This window comes from Solea solea, chromosome 17 (assembly GCF_958295425.1).
Source record: "Solea solea chromosome 17, fSolSol10.1, whole genome shotgun sequence".
NCBI classification, from domain to species: domain Eukaryota; kingdom Metazoa; phylum Chordata; class Actinopteri; order Pleuronectiformes; family Soleidae; genus Solea; species Solea solea.
The window spans coordinates 2,192,430-2,216,385 of NC_081150.1; the positions used below are offsets into that span (position 1 = coordinate 2,192,430).

Below are 23,956 nucleotides of genomic sequence, written 5' to 3' on the forward strand. Positions count from 1 at the left end.
AATACTTAATGGCCCCACTATAAGCTACAGCTTGAGTAAAAATATGGCACAATGTACATGCTCTACTGCAAAATGATTAAACTGCAAAAACAAAATTCACCCATGAGAACAGGCACTACAATTAAAAATACAGCCACGGCCACAAAAGAGTGATTTTTTATATATAAATATATAAATGCAAAAGAAAAAACATTGACACAACTCTAAGATAACTCCAATGATGTTAAAGTGCTCGAGGTAAAAAGGAGAGAAAATTATGTTTGGTGAGAACAACAGGAGGCCTCAGCCTATCACTGCATTCCACGATCTTTCCCATCTGTCCTCCATCCTCCATCTGTTATGAAGACGGTGGCTATGATCCGACATTAGTTTTGGGTCAAAACTGTACAAAGAACTTTAATTATCTCAGAATAAAACCAACAATAATCCATTACCAACTACCCACATGATCCGAAGATGGAATTATAATGCATGACAACACAGTCACAACACATCATACTAACATCAGGTAGTTCCTCCTATTGTATGTTTTATTCTACTGTCACGATACGAATGATGTGCAACGCAATGGAAACAAAATGGAAGCCAAACAATACAGTGTCAGTATCAGCAGAGAATGGCAAATGGAGGAGAAAATAAAACGTCTGAGGGACCCTCAACTTTTAAATCCGCTCCGTTAGTATCGACTGTGGCAGTAATGGAGCAAAGCACAGACCGTCTGCAAGCATTGTTTCACGCATGGCAAGTCTGCTCAAGGTAACACATCCAACGTGAGTGCCTATTTAACAAAAGCTGTTGGGCTGTTCATAGCCAAATATTTAAGATTTAATGAGATTAGCAGAGTGGAAATTTCAAGTAAAGCCACAATAGACAAAATGTCCGGGTTTTGGGAAGAATACATCTATTCAGGAAGTATTCCTGAGTCATCATGTCTGAACAGGACATGCTATCTTTGTATAAAACAAAATACTTGTTCTTCTCCCTAATGGGCAAAAAATAAAAACTGAACCTAACCCAAAACTGCAATACAACCCGAACCATGGGCTTGTTGAACCGATGCACCCCTAGTAAACATGGCTACTGAAATTCATTGCCACATTGTCATGGTCATGGAACCATTTCTGTTTTTAGTCTCCAGTAGAAGACGGTAAACTGTGGCCATATAAGGACAAACAAACAAGACTCACTGTTAAGGCCCAAATTATGTCAAGAAACATTTCCCACATCGTTACACCACCAGCAGCCGGAACTGTTGACTGAAGGCAGGTTGAGTCCATGGATCCATGCTGATGTTTATTAATCTTGACTCTACCATCTGCAGCCTCAGCAGAAATCCAAATTCATCAGGCAGGGAAATGTTTTTCAGTCTTCATCTGTCCAGTGTTGGACAGTTCATGTTTACGGCAAACCTCACATTCAGTTGTTGGCTGACAGGTATGACACCTGAAAAGGGTTTTATCTGTTGCAGCTGACCCACTTTTTCTATTCACCACAGTTGTTAGACAAGGTGAGTCCCACAGTCCAAATAAATTGACCATAGGTGTAAGAGTGAATGGTTGTTTGTCTCTATGTGTTGACCCTTTGAAGGACTGGTGACCAGTCCAGGGTGTACCCACCTTTTGCCCTATGTCAGCTGGGATTGGCACCAGTGGCCCTGTGACCCTCATGTGGAGGATAAAGCGGTGGACAATAGATGGAACGGATTTATGGAAACTCAACTGGACTTCTGTTGTCAACGCCATCACTGTGATTTCTCTCCACACTGTTGTTTTCTGACCTTCCTTTAATCCCACTTTTCAGGCTGACAAACAGAATCACCTTGTTATTCTGACATTCTGACATGGTGATACCTATTTTAAGCTTTTCTTCTTGATCATATTCTGCATCTCAGGGGTAAGTTCTCTAAACCATAAAGATATCGGGGCGTGGTATTAGATTTTTAATTTTCATAATTTTTATCTGCCTCATTTATCAAAATCTGATCAGGCATACGCCACTTTCAGGTGACATGAGCATGTTTCATGAATCAAACGGTGATTATTGCAACTGAATCTGCACCCGTTTCCACCCATCTGAGGGCCAATAACAGGTCTACAGGTGATTCCACAAAGCTCAAAAGTTTTGTCCACCTCTAGGTGTCTTTCAAAGACTGCAACGTAGTGTAACTTTGGATGGATACAGGTCCTACACAGCAGATAATTCCCTGTCAACATTTTAGCTGTCCTCATCGTCTGCACTGCACTGTTGCTGTAAGACAGGTTGTAATAATAAAAGACAATAAGAGTACATCGGGGAATTATATCAGTCTGAGCTCGGCTTGACAGTACACATCACATTAAACTCATTTTAACTTCCCAGGACTGTCTTTAACACGTCACTAGACAAAATACTTCCCTCCTAGATCTTTTCAATGACTGGAGAATGTCAAACTCATCAGGTTTTTTTTCTCTAAAGGCATGAACAACAATAAGAAAGTGTGCTGACCCCCACAAAACTCACTTCCTCACATGCTTTAATATCAGGAAATAGTCCCTAGAATTTTTACCAGGTACATAATCTGCACATTAGTCAGAGAGATGAAAGTAACAAGGTATTTACTGTTTGAACTTGACTTTCCAGTTTGAAAACATGTTCGATTTCTTCTGTCTGTGACAAAGTTACTTTATATTGCATCCCAGATTAATAATGAATCATGCATGTTCTGGATAATCCCTTCATAATCCCTCCTGCAGCTACAACACCTGAGCCTTGTTCTCCTTCTACCAAAACCTTGCGGTTAATATCAGAGCTCTGAGATTGGATTTAAATACTAGCATAGAGAGTGAGGGCAGGTAACTTCTATAGTGAGCCGCCAGTCTGGTTCTCATTAATAAGAGCCTGCCATGGAATGACAAAAATTATTTCCAGGCACATATCCGCTTCTAAAGATCATATGATGAATGGCAAGGTAGCTTCATTTAAATACAGCAGCCTGTGTAATTACTCTCTTTCCTTTTGAGTGTTTGGTTTTAATATGAAGGACTATATTACCCCAGTGATGTAAAAATGAATCTTGAAGCCAAAATGAAAAAAAGTCTTCCAGTGTCAACTATCTATTGCTGACAGGGTCCACGGAGAGTTACCTGCTCCTCTCTAGCTTCTAATATGAATACAAATGTCCACCTCCTCAGTCACTTTCATCAACTAAAAGTCATTTCAGCTAAGAGTGGCAAACAAAGACAGCCATGCACAAGTTTGGCATGCTGAATTGCTAATTAGCATAACAACTTTTCCAAACAACATTGAATAAGATGAGCCTTACACCAGGTAACTTTGCTATTAATCAGTTGCCTCAACTGTTTCCTGTAGTAATTTTGAGTGTGAGCAGTGTGCAGTATCCCCGGAGTTTGTCTAAAACGGATTATAACAGAGCAAAAGTGCACATAGGTGTCTCAGGTGGTGTCTAATTCCTGGGAGAGTCGCATAGTAGCACTGCACTGCCAGCAAAACAAGTTCAAACTTGTGTTGTTGGCAGGTCATCATAGAAACTTGACATTCAAGTGCTTTCTTTGAACAAAAAGACAGATTTTGCATTTTTTTCTTCAGAAACAAGTATCATATCTCAGTTATTCTTCGCTGAATAAAACATTGTTTTTCCTTTTTCAGTTTAACCTTAGAAAGCAAACACATGTTTAAAAACAACAACAAAAAAGGAAAATAATAATAATAATTTTGTCTCTGTATAGAATCACAACAAACACTACTGTAGCTTGATGAATGCTTATATTTTTGGCCAGTAAGTTTTCTATTGTTATCTGTGATATATATATATATATATATATACAGTACATACATATATATATACACACACACACATATGTATGTACTGTATGTATGTGTGTGTGTTTACCTGTGAGCAGTCTAATCTGCTGATCTGAATCAGCTGTGAGTGGCACCTGCAGAAAGTGGTTACTATAGTGATGGCACCGTGAGATACAGAGCAGTGCCATTACAAATACACAGGGCACCACTGACACACCTTCCAAACTACTCATTGTAAAGTGAAGATTGAAGTTGGTATTGCTGAAATGTCTTCACCCCGAGTGTCCCAAGGCTTGGCTCGAAGACAATGATATAGGTTCTTTGAAGAGTCACAAATGGTTCTCTGGGACTTTTGTAATTTTGCCCAAGAGTGGGAGAGATCAGTTTATATTGTACTCTCACTCAGAGTCGCGGTTCAAATTCAGTGAGTCAATGTGATTTGGTAGCCACACTGTATGAAACTAGACACATTAGTCTACGTTCTGGTAGAAAACCATGTACAAAGAGTACAATTTGTGAACAGCAGAGCAACTTGAAAAGAAAGTGGAACAACCTCTCTCTACACTAGGTTGTTGAATTTTCAACTGTTATTGTGAATAATACCTGAAGTTTCTATGTTGACGTATATGAAACCAGTACATCGCAGACACGTACTGTATGTCTGCAGTTCGTTAGAATATTTTGGAAAGTATAAAATATTTTTCAAAATTTGAAATTCTGAACGAAGTTTCAATGAATGACATTTATACTTGTGGAACTAGTAAAAAGCCGAAATTGTGTGTTTTTGAAGATGTTTTCAATTCATTTTTAATAGGGAAAAAAATGTGAATATAAAATACTCCAATGACAAAAATAAAAGCAATAATGTCCTAATTTAGATGAAGGTTTGGAAGTTTAAATAAAGTTTCTATGTTGAAGTATTTAGAACTAGTTAACCACTGCAGAACAACATATCGTGGGAGTGTCTGCAGCAATCCCACTAATGACATCAGCTTTCCTGTATCTGACATGTGCATTCAGGTGTCAGGAGTTAGTGACATCTTTCATACTCACATCAGTGACATCCGGACCTCCGCTGAGACCTAAGTTTGTTTTGTCCAGCCCAATATCTTGCTAGCCAACTTCTATGGCAGTTTACTTGTCAGTCATAAACCTGGTAAACTCTAAAAAAAAATAACGCTATTGGACAGGAGTGTTTCTGCAGTGCTTTCGCTGACTGACAGCTCTTCCAATCACCAGGGAGCTAGAAACAGGAGATGAGAAAACCAAAGGGAAGTGCTGCCTCAGCCTTACACTGAGAAGAGGGGGAAAAAAAGTTTTCCATCAGGGAGATAAGCAGCTATGAATTTATAGCAAAGTGTGCCTTAGTGTCTTTCTCATCTCCATGTGCTAATGAAACAGCCAGCTGATCAAGACCCCGTCTCAACTGCTAATAGAAGAGTGCCTTTAGCTGGAGCCTCTCATATACTGGCTTTGTACCATGTTCTCTGAGGGAAATGCAGTGTGAAATAAGGAGCAATGTGCCCACTCATGCTTCCTCTAGAGACTGGATATTATGGTGTTAATGAATTTGTCATCTAGAAATGCCTGGGCTGGCTTGAACAGTCTCCTTTTCTATTGTGCCTGGGAAGTTATTAGCAGGAGCCACGTCCTCCTTGGCTCAGGTTGCGTTACATGCTTGGGCAGGGTTGGTTGGGTTGATGCCATCTCAGTGTGTATGTAGCGCTAGCACTGATCGTATCCTCAGCCTGTGTGTTTGCTAATCTCACCTGCGAGATCATATCCTTTATGGGACACGCACGGTTCCACACCACTCATGCACACGCATTTCACCTCATTATCACATCATTCTCTTGCTATAATAATGGATTCAGAACACATTCTCTGCAAGAGAGTAAACACCGGAAAGCTTTTCATCTACCAGATCTTACTTTTTGGCCAGGGTCCTCCTTTCTTCTGGGGTATAATCAAGAGATCCTATGGCCCCCTCTCCTTTTGTTGGCATGAATCCGATTATAGCTATTAGGGCAGTCCGGACTGGAGGAGAAAGACAAACAAAGAGGAGATAAAGAAAAATGTAAAACCAGAGCATGTTAAACATTGCTTGTTAAAAACAGAGGAGGTTAAATCACAAGACAGGCTGATTCATGTTGTCCTGTTCAGAACTGATGTTACATAAGTGAGAATGGTGCTTTGTTTTCTGAGCATCAGCCGGGATTTACCACAGTGCCTGTGAGGACAGCAGACACGAGTGTCCAGGTGAAAGGGGACACCTATTTTTAATACTATTGTTATTATTATTATTATTGTTGTTGTTGTTGTTGTTGTTGTTAAGAAAAGCAGCACAAAACAGGTGAGCAAACAGACGAGAGGCATACAAAACATAAACAACACTGTGAGGGTGAACAAATTACATACAGACCTAGAGTAATAAAGATGAAAGACAAGACAAATGAACAAACAAAAAATTAAATATGGGAGGACAAAGTATGCTAATCGCTCTGAGTGACTTGAATTGCAATTTGTGTGTGGAGGAGAATGTGTGTGTTCCAGTGTGTCAAAAATAATAAAAAAAATAAATGAAAGAGAAAAAAAAACCAGTGATGAAATAAAAACAACCCTCTCCTCCACTCCCTCTCCTTTCTTAATTCCTGTTATATCTATGCATGTATGCATTTGTTTATCTGTTCTTTGCAGGCATTGTTTGCCTTCATATCTCTGCGTGAAGCAGGGGAACCTTCTTCGATTGCCTCAAAAACAGAAGGGGACACAGTTGACAATATGGTCAGGGTCAGGGGTTTGACTGTGCTCCAGTTGATCCAATAAACCGAATAAAGGATGTGGCAGACACTTACACAGATATTTGGAGCAGAACTTGAAAAACAGGTACACGCTTTTTTTTTTTATGAAACTTCACAACTAAGTTTATCAGATGGTGAAGTTGCCCCTGCTTGTATTTTTTTTGGCTTGTGCGCCAAGGGATATGTCAACTCCTGATGAGTTGTATGATTTAATTCTGCAGTTTTAAATCGAACTGGTGGTGCATTCACTTACTCGAGTGAAAGTGCACAACGGCAGAGCTTCTTCTTTATACTAAAATAAATAATACATGTACATTTTTTTCTCATTCAGTAAATTCACCATTCCTTTATATTTGAAGTTGTTATACTGCATTTACATGGGAAGTTTAAAGTCAGAACTGTTAGCAATACCAGTCGATAGCAACACTCAACATGGTATTTTGCACACACATTAGACAGCATTATGTATAGGGCTGAAACAATTACTCGAATCATCCATTATTAATCGATTACTAAATGAATCGTCAACTATTTTGATAATCGATTTATCGTTTTTTTTCATTATTAAAACAAGATGTCTGATTGTTTTAGTTTCTTAAATGTGAATATTTTCTGGTTTCTTATCTCCACATAACAAAGAAATCAATAAAACTGAATTAACATTTTCATTTGGGGACAAAACAAGACATTTGAGAACACTAATTTCCAGGTTTGACAAACGCTGATCGATATTTTTCTACATTTTATGGACCAAACGATTACTCAATTAATCAAGAAAATACTCGACTGATTAATCGATTGTGAATATAATCGTAATGATTATGTATACGACTGATTTAATGTGAAAAAAAAACAAAAGCACGTTAAAGGTGAAAGATGCAGTGTTTGTATAGTGGCAGCCATCTCAAAATCCTAACCAATAAGCATGTTCTCATTGGATAATTAGAGCAGGACATTTTACCCGTTTGTGAGCAAACAGCAAATAAGTAACTCCCTAAAGTCATAACACTTTGAAGAAGGAAAAGGAAATGTGCTGATGACAAGAAGCCTCTTACACAATCTTCAGTATGACTTTTACCATATCAGTCTCCTCCTCAGAGTATACTGAGGAGGAAATAGAGCTGAGGTGAGCAGAGGGACACAGGGAAAGGCCAATAAGAGAGGACGTAGCCACTACATCATCCAGTCAACCAGAACATAGCACTCTGAAAGGAACAGATTGCAGCTGGTGGTGTGTGGTTGCAACATATGCCCAACAATGATGGATATAGCCCTGATGCAACTCACAGAGTAACTTTTCAGATGCTGCGCTGCACATTAACTGCATCTATCTATATATATCTATATGAGGAAAAACTTTAATTCATATGAAAACTCCCTGTATAGTAAAAATGTGTCCTGAATTATTGTAAGTGAGTATTGAGGACTGACACTAGAGTTTTTCATCATTCAGTCAGTACCAAAATATACAGCCAATATAATCACTTTACGCAAATATTCCAGGACAAGCGTTACCTATTCAAGTGACGTTTAATGTTCAGATCGAACACTACTCAGCCCAGACTAAGCTTTCGGACAAGATTTTCTATTCTTTTTGTCAAACAACGTACACCCAATAATGGCATGACGTGACATCACCATTTTCCCACTTTTCCAGATAATGATGTTTCAAAGCTGCCAAAATGTCATTTCTGTGTGGATGAAACACCAATATGATAAAAAAAAAAAAAAAAAAATTGTGTGGACAGCCCCTTACTGTAGTCCAGCATTAGCATCTGGACAACCTGGAAGCTGTCAATGCCAGGTGATTATGTTTGATGTCATGCTATATTATTCAATTTCCACTTATAATGTTAATGTTTGTACTGGCATTCCTTTGACAGCTTATCAGTGAGAGTAAAACAATCACGGCATACAATTTAACAGTTAACTCCTCTGCTGTGTTGGCTCTGCATTCTCGATGTTGGAACCGTGCCGCATGCATGTCAGTATATGGCAAAATTGAACCAATATGAGGCACCATTTATTTTATTTTATTTTATTTTTATACCAAAGAACCACACACTTCATGGTTTGTGAATTTTCCCCACATTCTTAGTAAAAGTAATGACAACAAGCATCTGTCTCGAGAGACGTTTTTTGCAGTGCCTTATGGAGCACTGTCTCTTCAATCAGTCCGTCTTGTCCTACTCAGTCAACACAGAAATTAAGTAAGTAAAGTAAATGTTCTGAAATTTAGTGCATTATACGCTTTTATAATACAGTAGATATTTGTTTTAAGGCAAAACACTCAAATTTAGGGTGGGTGTATCCATTGAAAAAGCTCAGAGAATAATCTATCTATAAATTCCAGGAATGTCTGTCTGTCCGTCCGGGTGTGTGTGTGTGACTCACATATCTCTCAAACCGATGATCCGACTGATTTCAAACAGGTGTCTTGCTACGGGTACGAATAAGTGCAGTGCCAAGTTTGACGTGGTTTGGATAAGTAATGCAAAATATATCGGTATAAGAAGCACACATTGGCTTTCACCGCTCTAATGCAGCCACTGACAAGGCGGCACTTGGGTGATGAACACAGTGCTTGACTGGCAAGTAACGCTGCATGGCAGATAAGGCAGAGAACGAACGCAGTGGCCCCCAACCACAGACTGTTTATCCCACTCCCCTCCGGGAGGTGTTACAGGTCTCTCCGCACCCGAACCAGCAGGTAAAGAGGAAGCTTCTTTCCTGGAGCTGTCACCCTACTGAACTCTAGCTCTGCATCCCAGTGAGAAGCAACCAACTGTTATGCAACCATGTAGTTACATTTCCCATAGTATCAGTATCTGCTTTATACCATACACAAATAAAAATGTCACTGAACTTTTGCTGTGTAATAGTAACAATGAGCACTCAAACACACCAAACCAACAATTACTAAAAACACACACAAAAATAGATTTTGCACGGGCACTGCACTAGTATAATATAAAAAGCTGAACTGTGTCTGACTCTCATATATTTGGGGAAATGACTGGCACTTAAAAAAAAGTGTGAAAGTCACAATTATGTCTGTTTATTCAGAATAAACCCTAGTAATGTTATTAACATGAATAAAAATGTTCTGTAATCCACTGCCATCATGCCAACATGACCTGTTGCACAGCTTGGTTGAATACTTGATTGTAATTGGTCAATAGCGACATTCCGTGGTCTGTTATATCTGTTTACCACAACGTAGTTACGTTTGCAGACGTACAGTGATTTTCAGATTCAAACAACTTTGTTGAACCCACATGGACACTTCATTTGCAGCTTCCCAGTGCATACACACATCCAGCCTCTACAAACTCTACCAACAGTTTAAATGTTTAAATGTCAAGGGAAACAAAGTCATAACAATAAACCAGTAAACAGCAAAAAAAAACAATAAATGAGCAATAAGTAAAAGATTAAAAATGCTTAAATATTCAAATGACCTTAATTTAAAAGAAGTAATGTCTGCGTTTAGCAGCCTAATTGCAGAAGGAACAAGTGAAGTGGAATTAGCGATTCCTTTTCGTCAGGGATGCACTGTAGGGAGAATTCCAATGGAAGCATATGGTTGGGCAGGCTGATAATCTTCCTTGCTTCATCAGCCACCTGTTTCTACCAAAGGGAACCCAAATCCCTACAAATGTGTAACTCATCAGAGACAACTCACAAGCCACAATTGAATAGTTTTATAATATTATATTCAATATGTATGAAAAGGAGACAGCTTCCATTGTTTTAGCTAAAAGACCGTAGTCGAGGAGAACAACGGAGACTTAAATAAATAAATAAATAAATAAATAAATAAACAAACACACATGAACCTGGCTTTTAGTTGGCATTTATTTGCAGACAAATGGAATGGATGTTAAAGTTGAATATATACAAGCTGGCGACCTTTATTTCTAAAGTTTGGAACGAAATGCCAGGAAGGTTTATTTGTTTAGCGTCGGCTGTGATTCGTGTTCTACTCTGGCTCGCTGATGTGTATGTTTAAATATTGGTGCATAACACAATAATAAAAATCATCAATGGCCTCTTTCTTCTGTCTCTACTTCAACTCCCCCTTTCTCTCCCCATATTCTGTCCCCCACCTCTCCTCTGTCCCCCAGTTTTCCTTTCACCCCCAACCAGTCGAGGCAGATGGCTGCACATCTTTGAGTCCGGTTCTGTCAGAGATTTCGCTGTCGATGCACCGATACAACGCTCTACGTCCACATCCCGCCTACTGAGTAAAGGTACTGTTCTCAATCGAAAATGAAGCCTGAACCAGGAGATCTTTTCTTTTCTTTTTAATTCTACCTCCTCACAGCAGTGTGATATACTGCTGATAAGCCCCCAGTGTGAATAAACAATAATAAACTGTTTCCAAAATGTTGCCTACAACATTAGCATGTTCACAGTTTCAACCCCATAAGCCAAATGGGTTTACTAAAAAAGTTTACTAAAGAAAAAACAATTTCGTAATCAATGAATTAAATCAATATTTTTCTATTTCTAAGCTGTGTAATAACTGGAATAACATGGAGTGAGGCAGTTATTGTTATTGATATAAACCTTCTTTTTTCCCCCTATTCATTCTTCTTTTTTTGGTTCAGAAAGCAGTAAGAGGAAGAAATGGGTCTACTGCCCCCAGCACTTCCTGTGGTGCATCGCAGTTATTGAACTTGGCTTGCCAGAGGTAGGGTCTTAATTAAATCAGCGATAAACAAATGAAAAATGTTCCCCAAAATGCACTATATAAAAAGCAAGACACAACACAACACACGGTAAAAGCAGTGGCAGAACACTGTGTTCTCTACACCTGGCAGTGACCAATATTCTGACATGAAGTCCACAAGAGCTGCACAGAGGGAAATTACCACCACATTTGAGGGATGGTGTATGTACTACTGTGCTCTTGGCATATGACAATTTTACCTGCAATTTTGTGCTGTTTGAGAAGCTTTCTATGATGAAGGATAATTTTTCTTGGTTTTCAGATTCATGATATTACTATTTACATGGACAGATGCATAACCAGAACACACCTCCAAACATAATCAGGATTCCATTTAGTCCATGTAATATACTCATTTGGAGTATTCATCACCATCAGACCATTTTAGTCATTACTACATCTCATTATCATCTTATTATGGAGTGGAATTTAAAAATAAATAAATAAATGCAATGACCTTAGATTTCATGTACAAGCGTGAAGCGACTCTAAAACCATTCCAGTGCTAAAGTGGACATTAATTAAATAGTGATTTATCGAGGATTTGAATAATTCATTTTTTTCGACAAATACAAATAGTTTTTGCCCGCAGCGTCTTCAACAACAAACTGGATCTCCTGGAAAAATCTTTGACTTATAAACATTTCCCCCCCTTTTTTAACAGTTGGCTACACATCTTGTCAAATTATGCAACTGCAGTGCAGTCTGTGCGGAGATGAAGAATCACTGCATGAATATGGACCGACTGTCATTAAATTAGGAAGCCAGGAAAATCAAAGTGAGAGTGGAAGGTTGTCAAAGATGCAGCACTTTTTACTTTATTAACAGCAGTGCGTATTCGGAGATAAATGCCAGCTCTATAACCTTTTGAGTCTTGTTTCTGAGAGAGGAATGGATATGAGGGGGTGTGTATACAAAACACCAGCCACTCCGTTCCTATTTGACAAGCTGTGCAAGTATCATTCTGTATAAAAAGTCATGTATGTATGGCAAAACCTAAGTAAAGAATAAACCTTAACACATTCTGCAGATCCTAATGATTTTATACAAACAAACCAGGGAAAAGTGCTCGAGGTAAAATGTATATACATATTTATGAAGAAGAACATTTACATATGTATCTAAACAAGTAGGAATATGTAAAAATGTGAAATCTCCTCCGCAGTGACATCAGAGGAAATGTTTGAATTACTTGGCCACACTTAATTAAACGTGTTGGCATGACGTACAAAGTAAAGCAGCAACCAAGAGCAGTGGGAATCACTGCTGCCCAACTGTGACGTTCAGAGCTGGGGGTAATTATTCAGGCAGGCCTCCTGCGGTCGATCCAAACATGATGAGACACAGCATTTTAAGAAACGCAGAAGGGGTTGTCAAATCTCCGAGGCACGGCCAGCCACGTGACCCTTTGTCGCAAACATTGTCTCTTATTTAAATTATTTTTCTTTCTTTTTTTTAAGTATTTTTTAAGTTATGGGACAGAACCAGTCGGGGGAAAAAGGCTTTGAGGCAGATGCACCGTCTCCCACCGAGTTCCCAGTGATGGAACCCCCATGCTGGGAGGAAACATGAAAGCAGAACTCGGCTACAGGACGGGTGCCAGTAAAAAAAAAAAAGTGAAAATAAGCTCTTGAAAGAAACAAAGTTTCAATCAGTTTTTTTCTTCACACATAAAAAAAAGCAAGAAAACATGCTCTTCTGCCTCCATTTATATTCATTACTTTGCAGTGACCAACCAAAAACACAACAATATAGGAGGAAAAAAGTTACACACAAAGGCCTTTGTTTTTTACATTTTACAAAGAATTTAGTGGGAAAACTTTAGATATATGGATATGGAAGATGGAATATCAATAAATGCAAGGAATGTCTGTCTGTTAATCACATAACTGTCAAAGAGAACGCTTGACAGACATCTGATGGAAATACTGATTTGATTTATATCATGATCTCAGTATCAAATGATATTGTGATCAAATTTTGTTTCAATATTGCTTCGCCCTATACTGCATTGGTAATTAACAGGGTCTTATCCAGCCTATTCAATAACTCAAACATAGCCTGACATCTGTGCTAAAATGGACATGCAGTCATGAGGCACATACTGAACAAGTACTGCACCAAATAAATGTAAGCAGCTTAACTGTTTTTGGTTATAACTTTTGTTTATTGCTGCTCATTTAAAGAGAACACTTCCTACTTATTCTGCCTTCAGTCTGCTGCTTCTTCAATTAATCAACTTCTATTTGTATAGCCAATATTCATAAGTCCCAGTTTGCTTCATAGACCTGGACAGGGTGCATTTCTTTATTTAAAGTGGAAAAATAAATTCCACACATTAATTGGGCTTTTGGGGCTGAATGTGATAATCGACCATCAGTGAAGCAGAAATGCCCTGCAGACATGTTTCAGAGACAACTAGTGGCATCGCAAATGGCTCGCTTTCTGCTGTTCCTTTAAAGGAAACACATTTCCGTAGCATCTACATTGTTCAAACGTTAAACAGAGAAACTCAACAGCAGAGTGACATGAGTCTGGTGTAGTGATGAAATAGATTATTTGTCACCATATCTGACATGTCATCTTACTTCTCTTAGCTTTTATTTGAGAATCATGTGATTTATCACTACAATGGACGGCAACATCACATCCTCCTCGGGACACAACTACAAAAACGTGTACTGACACATAACAATGTGCAAACTACAAAGAACATCCATGTTTTTGTTGGAAATAGCTGTGAACACATTTTGCAGCTCTACCTTGTATAAGCCTCCTATTATTTTCCAGAAGAACTTTTGCAGAGGGAGAAAAAAAAAAAGATGTTATCAGTGAGGATACTTACTGCTCCAGGACGGCTGCCAGGTCTCTGGATGGTGGCCAGAGATGCTCAGACAAATCTTCTTTCCAACTTCGAATCTTCCATTTGGCTAGATTGAGAGGCAATAAGGAGAAGGTATGAGTACGTGGGAGGGGAGAAATGAATAAAACATGCATTACCAAAAATTATGACAAGCAAACTGACATGGTGGTTTGAGGGAAGAATGAGGAATGATGGAATGCGGGCAGCTGTTGTACAAAAGCGAGAGTTTGCAAAGTGAAAGAAGAAATAAGACATATGCATAAGAATACCTAAGGCTATCACAACAACAAGGCAAGAGCACTGTGGCTTTTATCAGGCTGCAATTAGCGCAAGTGTCATCCATCTGTCTGAACACAATCACACAACCTCCTAGTTTCACAAAAGCAGTGCAAATCCAGCTGACAGTTTGGTGACAGGCCAGGCATTATTCTGACAACTGTCACTTCGTGTGATGCAACTAGAAAATGGCTGAAGGTTAAATGACATGCTGTCTGTTTTCCGCTCTTTGATCATCGGATGTGATGCCTTCCTGCTCCGCCTCAGCGAGGGGAATAATCAAGACGCGAGCGAGCAGCGGCCTTTGGCAGCCTCACTTACTGTGAGGAGGATGATGCTGGGGGGCTTCATGGGATATTCCGGGGGCAGAACGATCCTGCCGTGGTATACGCCTCCGTCGAAATCGGAATCGGGAGGCCCGCGTACGGAAAAGTGCCATTCAAATAGGTTATCCTGCGACAGGAGGAGAGGGAAATGTTACTTCAAGAACCCTGTGATTCCTCATGTCTGTCTGAAGTGGTAACATTCAACACTGACTTCAACCCTGAATGGCTACTTTTACTTTATTCTACTGCGATATCGATAATTATTATGATATATGTCAGATGATTGAAGACCGAGTTATAAATATTGATAGGGCTGAACAATTAATGGTTTTTAAATCAAAATTGCAATTTGCAAAAAATAGCAAAGACTGCAGTTTAGGGCTGCAACGATTTATCAGTTTGAGTGTTTTTCCAATAATTAGCAAGTACTAATATGTTTTCTGGGGTTTTCTGAATATTTGCTGGTTTCCTTCTCCTTCCTTGCTGAAACTTAATCGTTTGGTGTGTGGAAAAAAATTAGACATTCACGAACATCATAATATCCAGGTTTGGTAAACACCAAACAACATTTTTCAACATTTTCTGACATTTCCAAACAAGTACTAGATTAATTGGGAATTACTTGCAGCCCTACTGCAAGATGGATGGATGGATTGAACCTGTATTTTGTTTTGCTACACAAATAAAATTAACTTTTATTATAATTAATAATAACAGAGGGAAGGTATGTGTTAAATACCATGTTTAAAAGTAAATACGTGTTAGAATCAACCCTTATCTTTAAGTTTGACTGACGTGAATTAGCATGAAAAAAATCAATTGACATTTCAGGCCACTAGATGGTGCCAAGTGCTCACTCTCACTAGAGCTGTTGTGTGAGTATATATCGTGATTATATCATATTGTGACTTAAATATCGTGACAATATGGTGTTGTGGTGTTTCTGGCGATTCCCGTTGTTCCCAAGCTTAACGTAACTAAAGTTTGATCGCAACTTCAACCTACATACTTGCGTACTTGAGTATTGATAAAGGGCCAGGGTCTTTGTCGCCAGAGAGGAGAGAGTAGGAAGAATACCTGTACATGGTTTCCATTTTTTGGCCTGTTTTTTGCACATTGAGAGACTGTTGTAAATATGTTTTATATGGTTCAAATTTCAAATTTAACATGCAAAATCTGTTGTTTGTATTTAAACCTTTTTGTTTTTCTTCATTTTAAAATTGTTAAAACAGTATTTTAACATGCAGTAAATTGTAAATAACTGCCAGATATTAGAAGTTATTCTGGCAAACTGGTCAAAAGCACTTACTCACAGGACATTTTCTGGTTCCTTTTATGGTTAAAATAAGCAAAGCAAAACAGTCCAGACGAACATTTTGAGGGATTTTAAAACATGTCACTAATTCACTGATCTCCTCTGGATTTGAGCCTCCACTTTGGAACAACAAGGAGGGTCCTGTTCGAGGATCTAAAATCAATTCAATTCAATCAATTCTAAAATCAATGAACAGGGCAGCCCGAACTGGGGTGATGTGACAGTGTCTGTTAGAACCAGTAAGTTTTGTTTGATTGAAATCAATTATTTTTGACACAACACACAAAGACTGACAGGCACAATAGCATGGTTGATGCTCTGTGATGCTCTTACTTCCAGTGGCTGGGCGTGGTAGTGCTCTGTGGGATCCCTCAGTTCAGCAGCCTCTTTCATCAGCCTCTTCACCGCTGGTTATTCAAAAAGAAACGACAGTACACAAAATATAAAGTTAGCAGCTGCAAAGTAAACTATGATCATAGGCGGCTTACACCACTGGTCACTTGTCAATTATTTGGACAGACAGCAGAAGAGCCACTTTTCTACAAAATCCACAAAGTTTATGTGATTAGAGAACTGTGCATCAAGCTACTTAAGACCAGAATCTTTAATCTCATTAATAAACACAACAGAGATGATCTTCGGAGGACAAACAAGCAATTATGTGCTCTTCCCTCCACTCATTTTTAAGGCTTGTATCGTTCTTTTCTTTTTTGGTCTGTCCCCCCTGCGGTTTGTGTGCTATTCCCCGCTGCAGTGTGTTCCTTTTAATTCTGGGCTTGCTAAATGCTCTGACTCCTCATTGTGACTTCAAGTGAAGCCTTGTTTCTCTCCATCTGGATTGTACCTTTGATTAGAAGCTACACAGTTCATTAGGGCTGAACGACTACGGTAATTGTTTTCAAATCGATACTGCAATCGGACAAAATGCAATTAGCAAACTGGAAAGGCTGCAATTTTGGATGTACCTTATGCTACTACTAATTAAAACCTCAATGAATTGCCAATCAATTTGTTTGTTTTTTAATGAAACTTAAATGTGAGTATGTTCTGGTTTATTTGTGTCTGTAGGTGAGATCAGACAGAGTTTGTTTGGTGGACAGGAGAAATCTGAGGACATTTTTAAGTAGGGGAAAAAACAATAGACATTCTTCACAATTTTCTGGACCAAAACAACTCATCTATTGATCCAAAAATAAGCAATAGCTTCTTTATGTTTGAAATATGTTACACAATGAATACTAAAGTGACATGAAACTGTGTTGCAAATCAAATTCCAAGTATTAACCAAGAAAAATTAGTAATCAGTTGTAAAATATAAACTGTAAATAATTATATGTCAAAAAGAATTGTAAACATTAAACATTTTCTGCCTATAAATGTCATTAAGTAAACAATGACAGGAGGGCTAAAATGCCTTAAATATCCTCTTATCCTTTTTTGGGGGCCCTGCTCGAAAATGACATGCCCAAAATAGTGCATAGAGAATATCTTTGCAATTACAAGCTCTATGTGAATTATCTTGGTATCAAAATAAGAATAACACTTGAGAGAGTCCATTAAAAGTGTAAGCATCACTGTTGATACCATTGTATCAGAATAAATGCAGATGGAACCCAGCATAAATTAAGGACTTTTTTCCTCGCCTAAAGAATTGTAATATTGCATTTTTAATTAAATATCACCTTTGAAAATGTGCAATAGCAGCTTAAAAACACAAGGACATTGTGTAACATGTGGACATTAGTTAGTGCAAGACTGATGCTGCTGAAGTGAAGCAGCGTAAATTTACAGAGGTTTTAGTGAAGAGATGCCACTTTGGCACATTTGAGATTTCTTAGCTGCTGAATTATTAAACCCATTTCATTTTATTTACCTGTCACTATTGATCTAAACAAAAGGTGTAATGGCAACTCAATGACTGCAAGGTCTTCAGGTACACAGGGCCATAGCTCTAGCTTACATTGGCCAAATACACTTCATTTTAATCCTCTGACAATAGAATTAAGCTCCTGTCACCAAATGCATGTCAATCACTCCATTAGTGTGTCAAAAGGACACAAATGTCAGTCAGTCATCATCTACCGCTTTATCCTCTGCCAGAGGGTCGCGGGGGGTGCTGTGCCAATCTCAGCTACATCGGGCGATAGGCGGGGTACACCCTGGACAGTTCGCCAGTCCATCGCAGGGCCACACAGATAGAGACAAACAACCATTCACTCTCACACTCACTCCTATGGTCAATTTAGAGTGTCCAATTTACCTAATCCCCACATTGCATGTTTTTGGACTGTGGGAGGAAGCCGGAGAACCCGGAGAGAACCCACGCACACACGGGGAGAACATGCAAACTCCATGCAGAAAGGCCCTTGTTCCAACCGGGGCTCGAACCCGGGTCTTCTCGCTGCAAGGCGAGAGTGCTAACCACTACACCACCGTGTGGCCCAGGACACAAATGTGAATGACACAAATTGATGGACATTCGACCTTCTCCGGTCAGAACTAGTGAATGACACACTGGAATAATCCCCAAATATGCTGGGAGGTGTAGTTCTTCATTAAAAGCAGTTTTTCATTCAGATGGATCAGTTCTTTTGATGAAATGCAAAGGTAACACAAAATTTCTGGTTGTATTTCTTGAAAGCAAGTTGTTGTTTTGCTCTTATTTTGCAACTGGATCAGTGAATCTTGGTTGTAAAGAGATAAAGAAAAATTGTACTGCTGGACTGTGGAGTCTCTGCTGTCCAGCAGAGACGTTTTATCTTTGTTTACATGATCACGCTGATTCTCCGGTGCCGCTTATCAATGTTTACACTGTTACTGTGTTTTCTACACCTGCTGGTTTGATCGATTGGTGTTTTAACTGTGTTTGGTGATCATGAGAATGTTTTGTTTATGATCTTTTACATAAGTGTCTGACCTTTCTGTGGGTATGCAGCATGTTTGTGTTTATTAAAGTTAGACATGGCTTTATGACGTGTTTGTTGCTGCGTGCCAGTACAGGGGGCATCAGGGAAGAAAAGGTTTTTTGACAACATCAACATTTCCAGGTTTGGGAAATACTAAATCAACATTTCTCTTAAATTTTGTGAACAACAACTCATCAATTAATCGAGAAAATATTCAACAAAGATGCGAAGACGCAAAGTGACAGTTTGGCTTATTCTAACTTCTAATTGAAAATAAATGTCCAAGTCTGTGTTTCTAGAAATGAATCAAATCTTTCTTTTAGTGAGAGACGCTGACCCCTTGCAATAAAATAATTTCCCCAAATTGTTCAGCCCTACAGTACATGACACCTTGCGACAGCTGAATTACTGAAGCCAGATTGGTTTTCCTCTTCTTTAATTCAGCAGCATAATTTAGAAATTGAATAGGCCAACCCACACACAGTCATACCTTTTTCCTATTAGACCAAACAGGAAATCAATTCAGGGACCACACAAAAAAAACTGGCAACAGCACAGATTTAGGATTCTATGCGACTCTTCCATCTTGTATGTATGAATATTGATGTGTATTTTACAAATTGTGTACATTGGCTGCATTGCCCATACATATTTCCTCAACAGCCAGTGTTGTGATTACAACATGGTGACCTGCACTCTCTTACTAATTCTAAATTTGTGCCACCATTTCACCATGACACTTCCACTTCCACCCAAATGTCAGGTTTCATTTCCCCAGCTGATGCAGACAGCTGCAAGTGTGCCGTTCTGCCAGGCAACAGGAAGCTAACACAGATGGACAGATGAGAGGAGCACGCACACGGACAGGACTCCAAGAACTGGCGGTGCATGGAGTGTGATTATCATACTCTTTTGGGCAGATGAAAAAAAACATTAAAAACCTTCTGAAGCTGATATTTCTTCAAAACGATTCAATTAAAAACTTTTATTTGAACACGAACTCGCACAGAGCTTCTGAAGTGAGGACTGGTGTTTTTCTAGATTAAATCGTCATTGTTTGATTTGAGAAAAATTGTTTTTTAATACCACACACTATTTCCCTTATTTCATGAGGATATTTATGTATTTCATCATTTATCAGTAAGAACACCTTGTTTCAGATTTATTCAAACTCATACTCTCCCCTATTGTCAAATTCTTTCTTGATAATTTCAATATATTCCCACAGCAGTAATTCCACCATAGCCGCATCATACTCAACACTTGGATGCTTGCGATCAATCTGTCTAAACGCTGACTAATTAATTCCGTTCCATTCAACTTGGCTGTTTTTTTTGGCTAGCTGCTAAACTGCTGTCACAACAGAAGCTTTCCAGCAGCTGCCTTTCTTTCCAGCTCTGCTTTTATGTGATACACAAATGGTGGTCCTCATGCAAAGGTCATGTAGCAGTCAGTACATTTTCATGCACAGTTAAGACGAGCTACTGTTACAGTGTGTAGGGCTGCCGCAATAATTGCAAAAATTAAAAACCGCGGTATGAACGACACCAAGGCAGAGTGAAGACAAGATACTGCATCTTCTTAACACTGTTTCCAGGAGAAACTGACCACTGCACTGGTGCTGTGTCCCTTTTAAAAGCAGCTCAAAGTCGACTGAATTTACTCAACAAATTAACTAAAAAACCCACACCTTGGCTGACATCAAATTCAAGGACTTTCCAGGACCAATTCCCTCAAATTCAAGGACTGAATTTGCTGACACAGCTTAATTGATTTGCAGCACACTCTGCATCTGGCCGAGTGATTGTCCTTGGGAACTTGAGCAAGTCTGTAATTTCCTTTGCGGAGCCAGAAATCTTGGAATTTGCATTTCCCAGTCATCACATCTTTTGTTCTCTCTGGCTTAACGTTACTCGCTCATGGTTCTGCATGGAATGGAATGTCAACAGCGGAGAGAGACAGTGGACAGCGGACACAACACAGATGGTAATTACGACTTGACGTTTGTTCTGCGTAGGCCTAGTCTACGTACATCGAACAACTTGATTTCCTTCTTGCATAAAATTCAAGCCCTTTCAAGGACACGTCTACTTAGACGGTTTTCAAAAAACATTTCAAATTCACAAACTTTCAAGGATTTCAAAAAAACGTCACCATATTTTTACACCCACTAACTCACTGTGATACACGTATATTCACATGCAAAATTATCACATACCGAGGCATAAAGCCATATTAATTTATCTTGGTGAAAATTTAGCTTTAGCACAACAGCCCGAATAGCACGACTATGCCGTTCAGTTGGATTACTGCTCTTGTCCCGGTACACAACAAGCACTAGAGGGGAATCAGTTTATTGAGTTTAGAGTTAGAGTTTAGTTTACTTTCAGAATTAGGCAGTTTCCCTATTAGCTAGTGGCTAATTGTTAAAATTCCTGTTGCCATTCTAAGTCTTCCTAGTGTTCATGAACGTATTCAAGTTGACAGAGGATAAAAAGTTATGCTCTGTCAATCTAACAAATGTGCCATCCTGGATTTTGCCTGATTTTGAAAAATGCCAAGAAATGGGAGGAGGAGAGTGCAGAGCAGTGAGGGGGTCATGGCCTGATAGTGAAATCTGGCACCTAGTTGCAGCAGTCTAACAAAGTGCTGCTAATAGTTTAAATACAATCGCTGGTGTTAGACCAGAGAGAGTCAATAGATAAGCAGATGTTATATCACATGTATAATTTCAATACTTAGCACTAAACTGTGAAGATTTGCCCCTGGATGAGTAAATAACATTACTATATACCCATATACACTCATACCTGAAAAAGTGGTTTATGGATTTAGTTCTACTTTGAAATTCCAGTTTTAGTAGGACATTTCTTTTCAAATGTCATGTACAGGTACCAAATGTCTATAAAGAATAAAATCCTTTTTTTTTTCAGCTAATGAAAGTGTCTTTGTTCCTCTAGCGGGCTTTTAATGTTAAGTACCTGAATCAAAATTGCTATAAAGTGCTTTGGAGATTTCCTAACTGCCAAAAAATAATAATAATTTTAAAAACCCTGAGAATTTCCATTTACCTTCATGAGGTTGTTCCTTGCCTCATGTTCCTTGCCTCATTCCTTGCAAGCACACACACACACACACACACACACACACACACACACACACACACACACACACGTCCAACTCACCAAAGTGGAGAAAATACTACAATTTCATTGCATAGAGATAAAATGTGCCTATCCAAAAAATAGTTTGTCCCTTTCTCAACAAAATGACTGCAAAATTGTGTGTATTGTGTGTACACATCGAGGGAAAAAATAAATCTTGAGTAAAATTTGCAAAGCCAAGCTAGCATATCACAGGAGCACGTCAGTAACGATTTAAAAAAGACTATTCCACTACAATTGCTGATTAGAGATAAGCAGATGATCAACAGATGACAGCATTGGTAATGGCACTGCTTCGTGCTACAAGTAGAGCTGAACTTGCAATCCTTGCTCAAGGCATACAGAAAAGTAAGCATGTTTTTTTGTGTTGCAGTGTTTAAGAGGTCAATCACTACCCATGGTGGCATTTAAGTAAGTTTATGTGCAGACTCAACACATGCCAGAGGAACATCTGCTGGTATTAACCCTTGTGTCGTGACCTTGCCTGCAACACACTTAGACCTACTGCGTTAATCTGAATATACACAACTTCATCACTCTAGGAAGGACAGTCACACAAGCCAATCTGACGATGGTGGTGATGATGATGATGATGATGACTGTGGATGAGGGGAGTTACTTATTGCCCTGGCAGCAAAGGACACAAGGACACAGCCCTGTGATGTGATGATGACCATTTTAGTCATATAGTGCAGGCAGCAATGCAACAGGTGCTGATGCCACACTCATGTTAAAGGGCACTTCTCACACGTCTCAAATATGCTGTCAACCTCTTAAGAAACAAGGTCAATTTGCCTGCTTTAACTTTCTTATGGGATGCTTCTTGAGTCCTAGCTACCAATGCACAGCGTGGGGGCTGAAAATTGAAAAGTAATTGTGACAAGGAAAGCAGAACTAAGAGGTATTCATGGAGGCAAAATTGATTTGGTATCCGATCAAGCGTGGACTGCCGGGGTGTTGAACTAGAAAAGGAGGCTGTGAGATGAAGACAGAGGAGGATGACGAGAGGGTAGCTGCAGTGAGAATGGGTGGGAAGGCATATATAACAGGGTGGAAGGCCAGGCAAGCTCAGAAGACAAGCAGGCTTCAGGGAGGGAGGGAGGGCGGGCGGGTGAACCACTGGAGCAGACAGAGATGAACTCAAGCCACGCAGCTTTCAAGGCACGTGCTCAACCTTCTCCTGCCCCAAGATAGAGACTCTCTAGTGTCCCTTATGCCAGGATCAGACTACACAAATCCAGGCAGATTTTCATGCGATTTGGTCGTGACTGACACATTTACAGTGTCGGACCCGATTATGAACAGAGATTTGGTGTTTGGGACACTCCACAACACCCTGACAAGAAGTCTAACATGTTAGAATTCTTTCTGTTTTACTGCCGAGTCTGACATCTCATACGATACATAACATGCACTCATAAACATGCCAAAGAAAAAGAGGGACGCTGCTGCTGCTGCTGTTGTTGGGTGGAACTGACACCGAACAAGGTTTCATTAAACTTTGGTAACAGTACCCCTGCCCCTCTGACATCTCCTCAAGGGACTACCATGACAAATTCCACCGGCATCACCCACAATAGCATTTTTTCCTTGATTTAGCCATGACTGACAACTCCTTGCTCACCTCCCCGATGACTTGTGAACAACAATCCATGCCACTGTGATTAATAATCTGACATGGTGACCATCGTGAAAGACAAAAATATCATGACAGGCTGTTCCGGGCATTACTCTTTAGTAAACCTACCACAGTAAACCCATGTTGAGCA

The 23,956-nt window shown here is 39.3% G+C and overlaps 1 protein-coding gene across 1 annotated transcript in view; it reads right to left on the reverse strand.

Annotated features, from left to right (window-relative positions):
• Positions 1–23,956, reverse strand: part of ube2j1 (ubiquitin-conjugating enzyme E2, J1) — a 50,305-nt gene that overhangs the window by 13,251 nt on the left and 13,098 nt on the right. Inside the window, exons 2-5 of the mRNA XM_058613830.1 lie at positions 16,451–16,524; positions 14,798–14,929; positions 14,183–14,267; positions 5,733–5,838 (exon numbers count right to left, since the gene is read on the reverse strand). Coding sequence (XP_058469813.1) covers positions 5,733–5,838; positions 14,183–14,267; positions 14,798–14,929; positions 16,451–16,524 — 397 coding nt within the window. The remainder of the gene's footprint in view (positions 1–5,732; positions 5,839–14,182; positions 14,268–14,797; positions 14,930–16,450; positions 16,525–23,956) is intronic.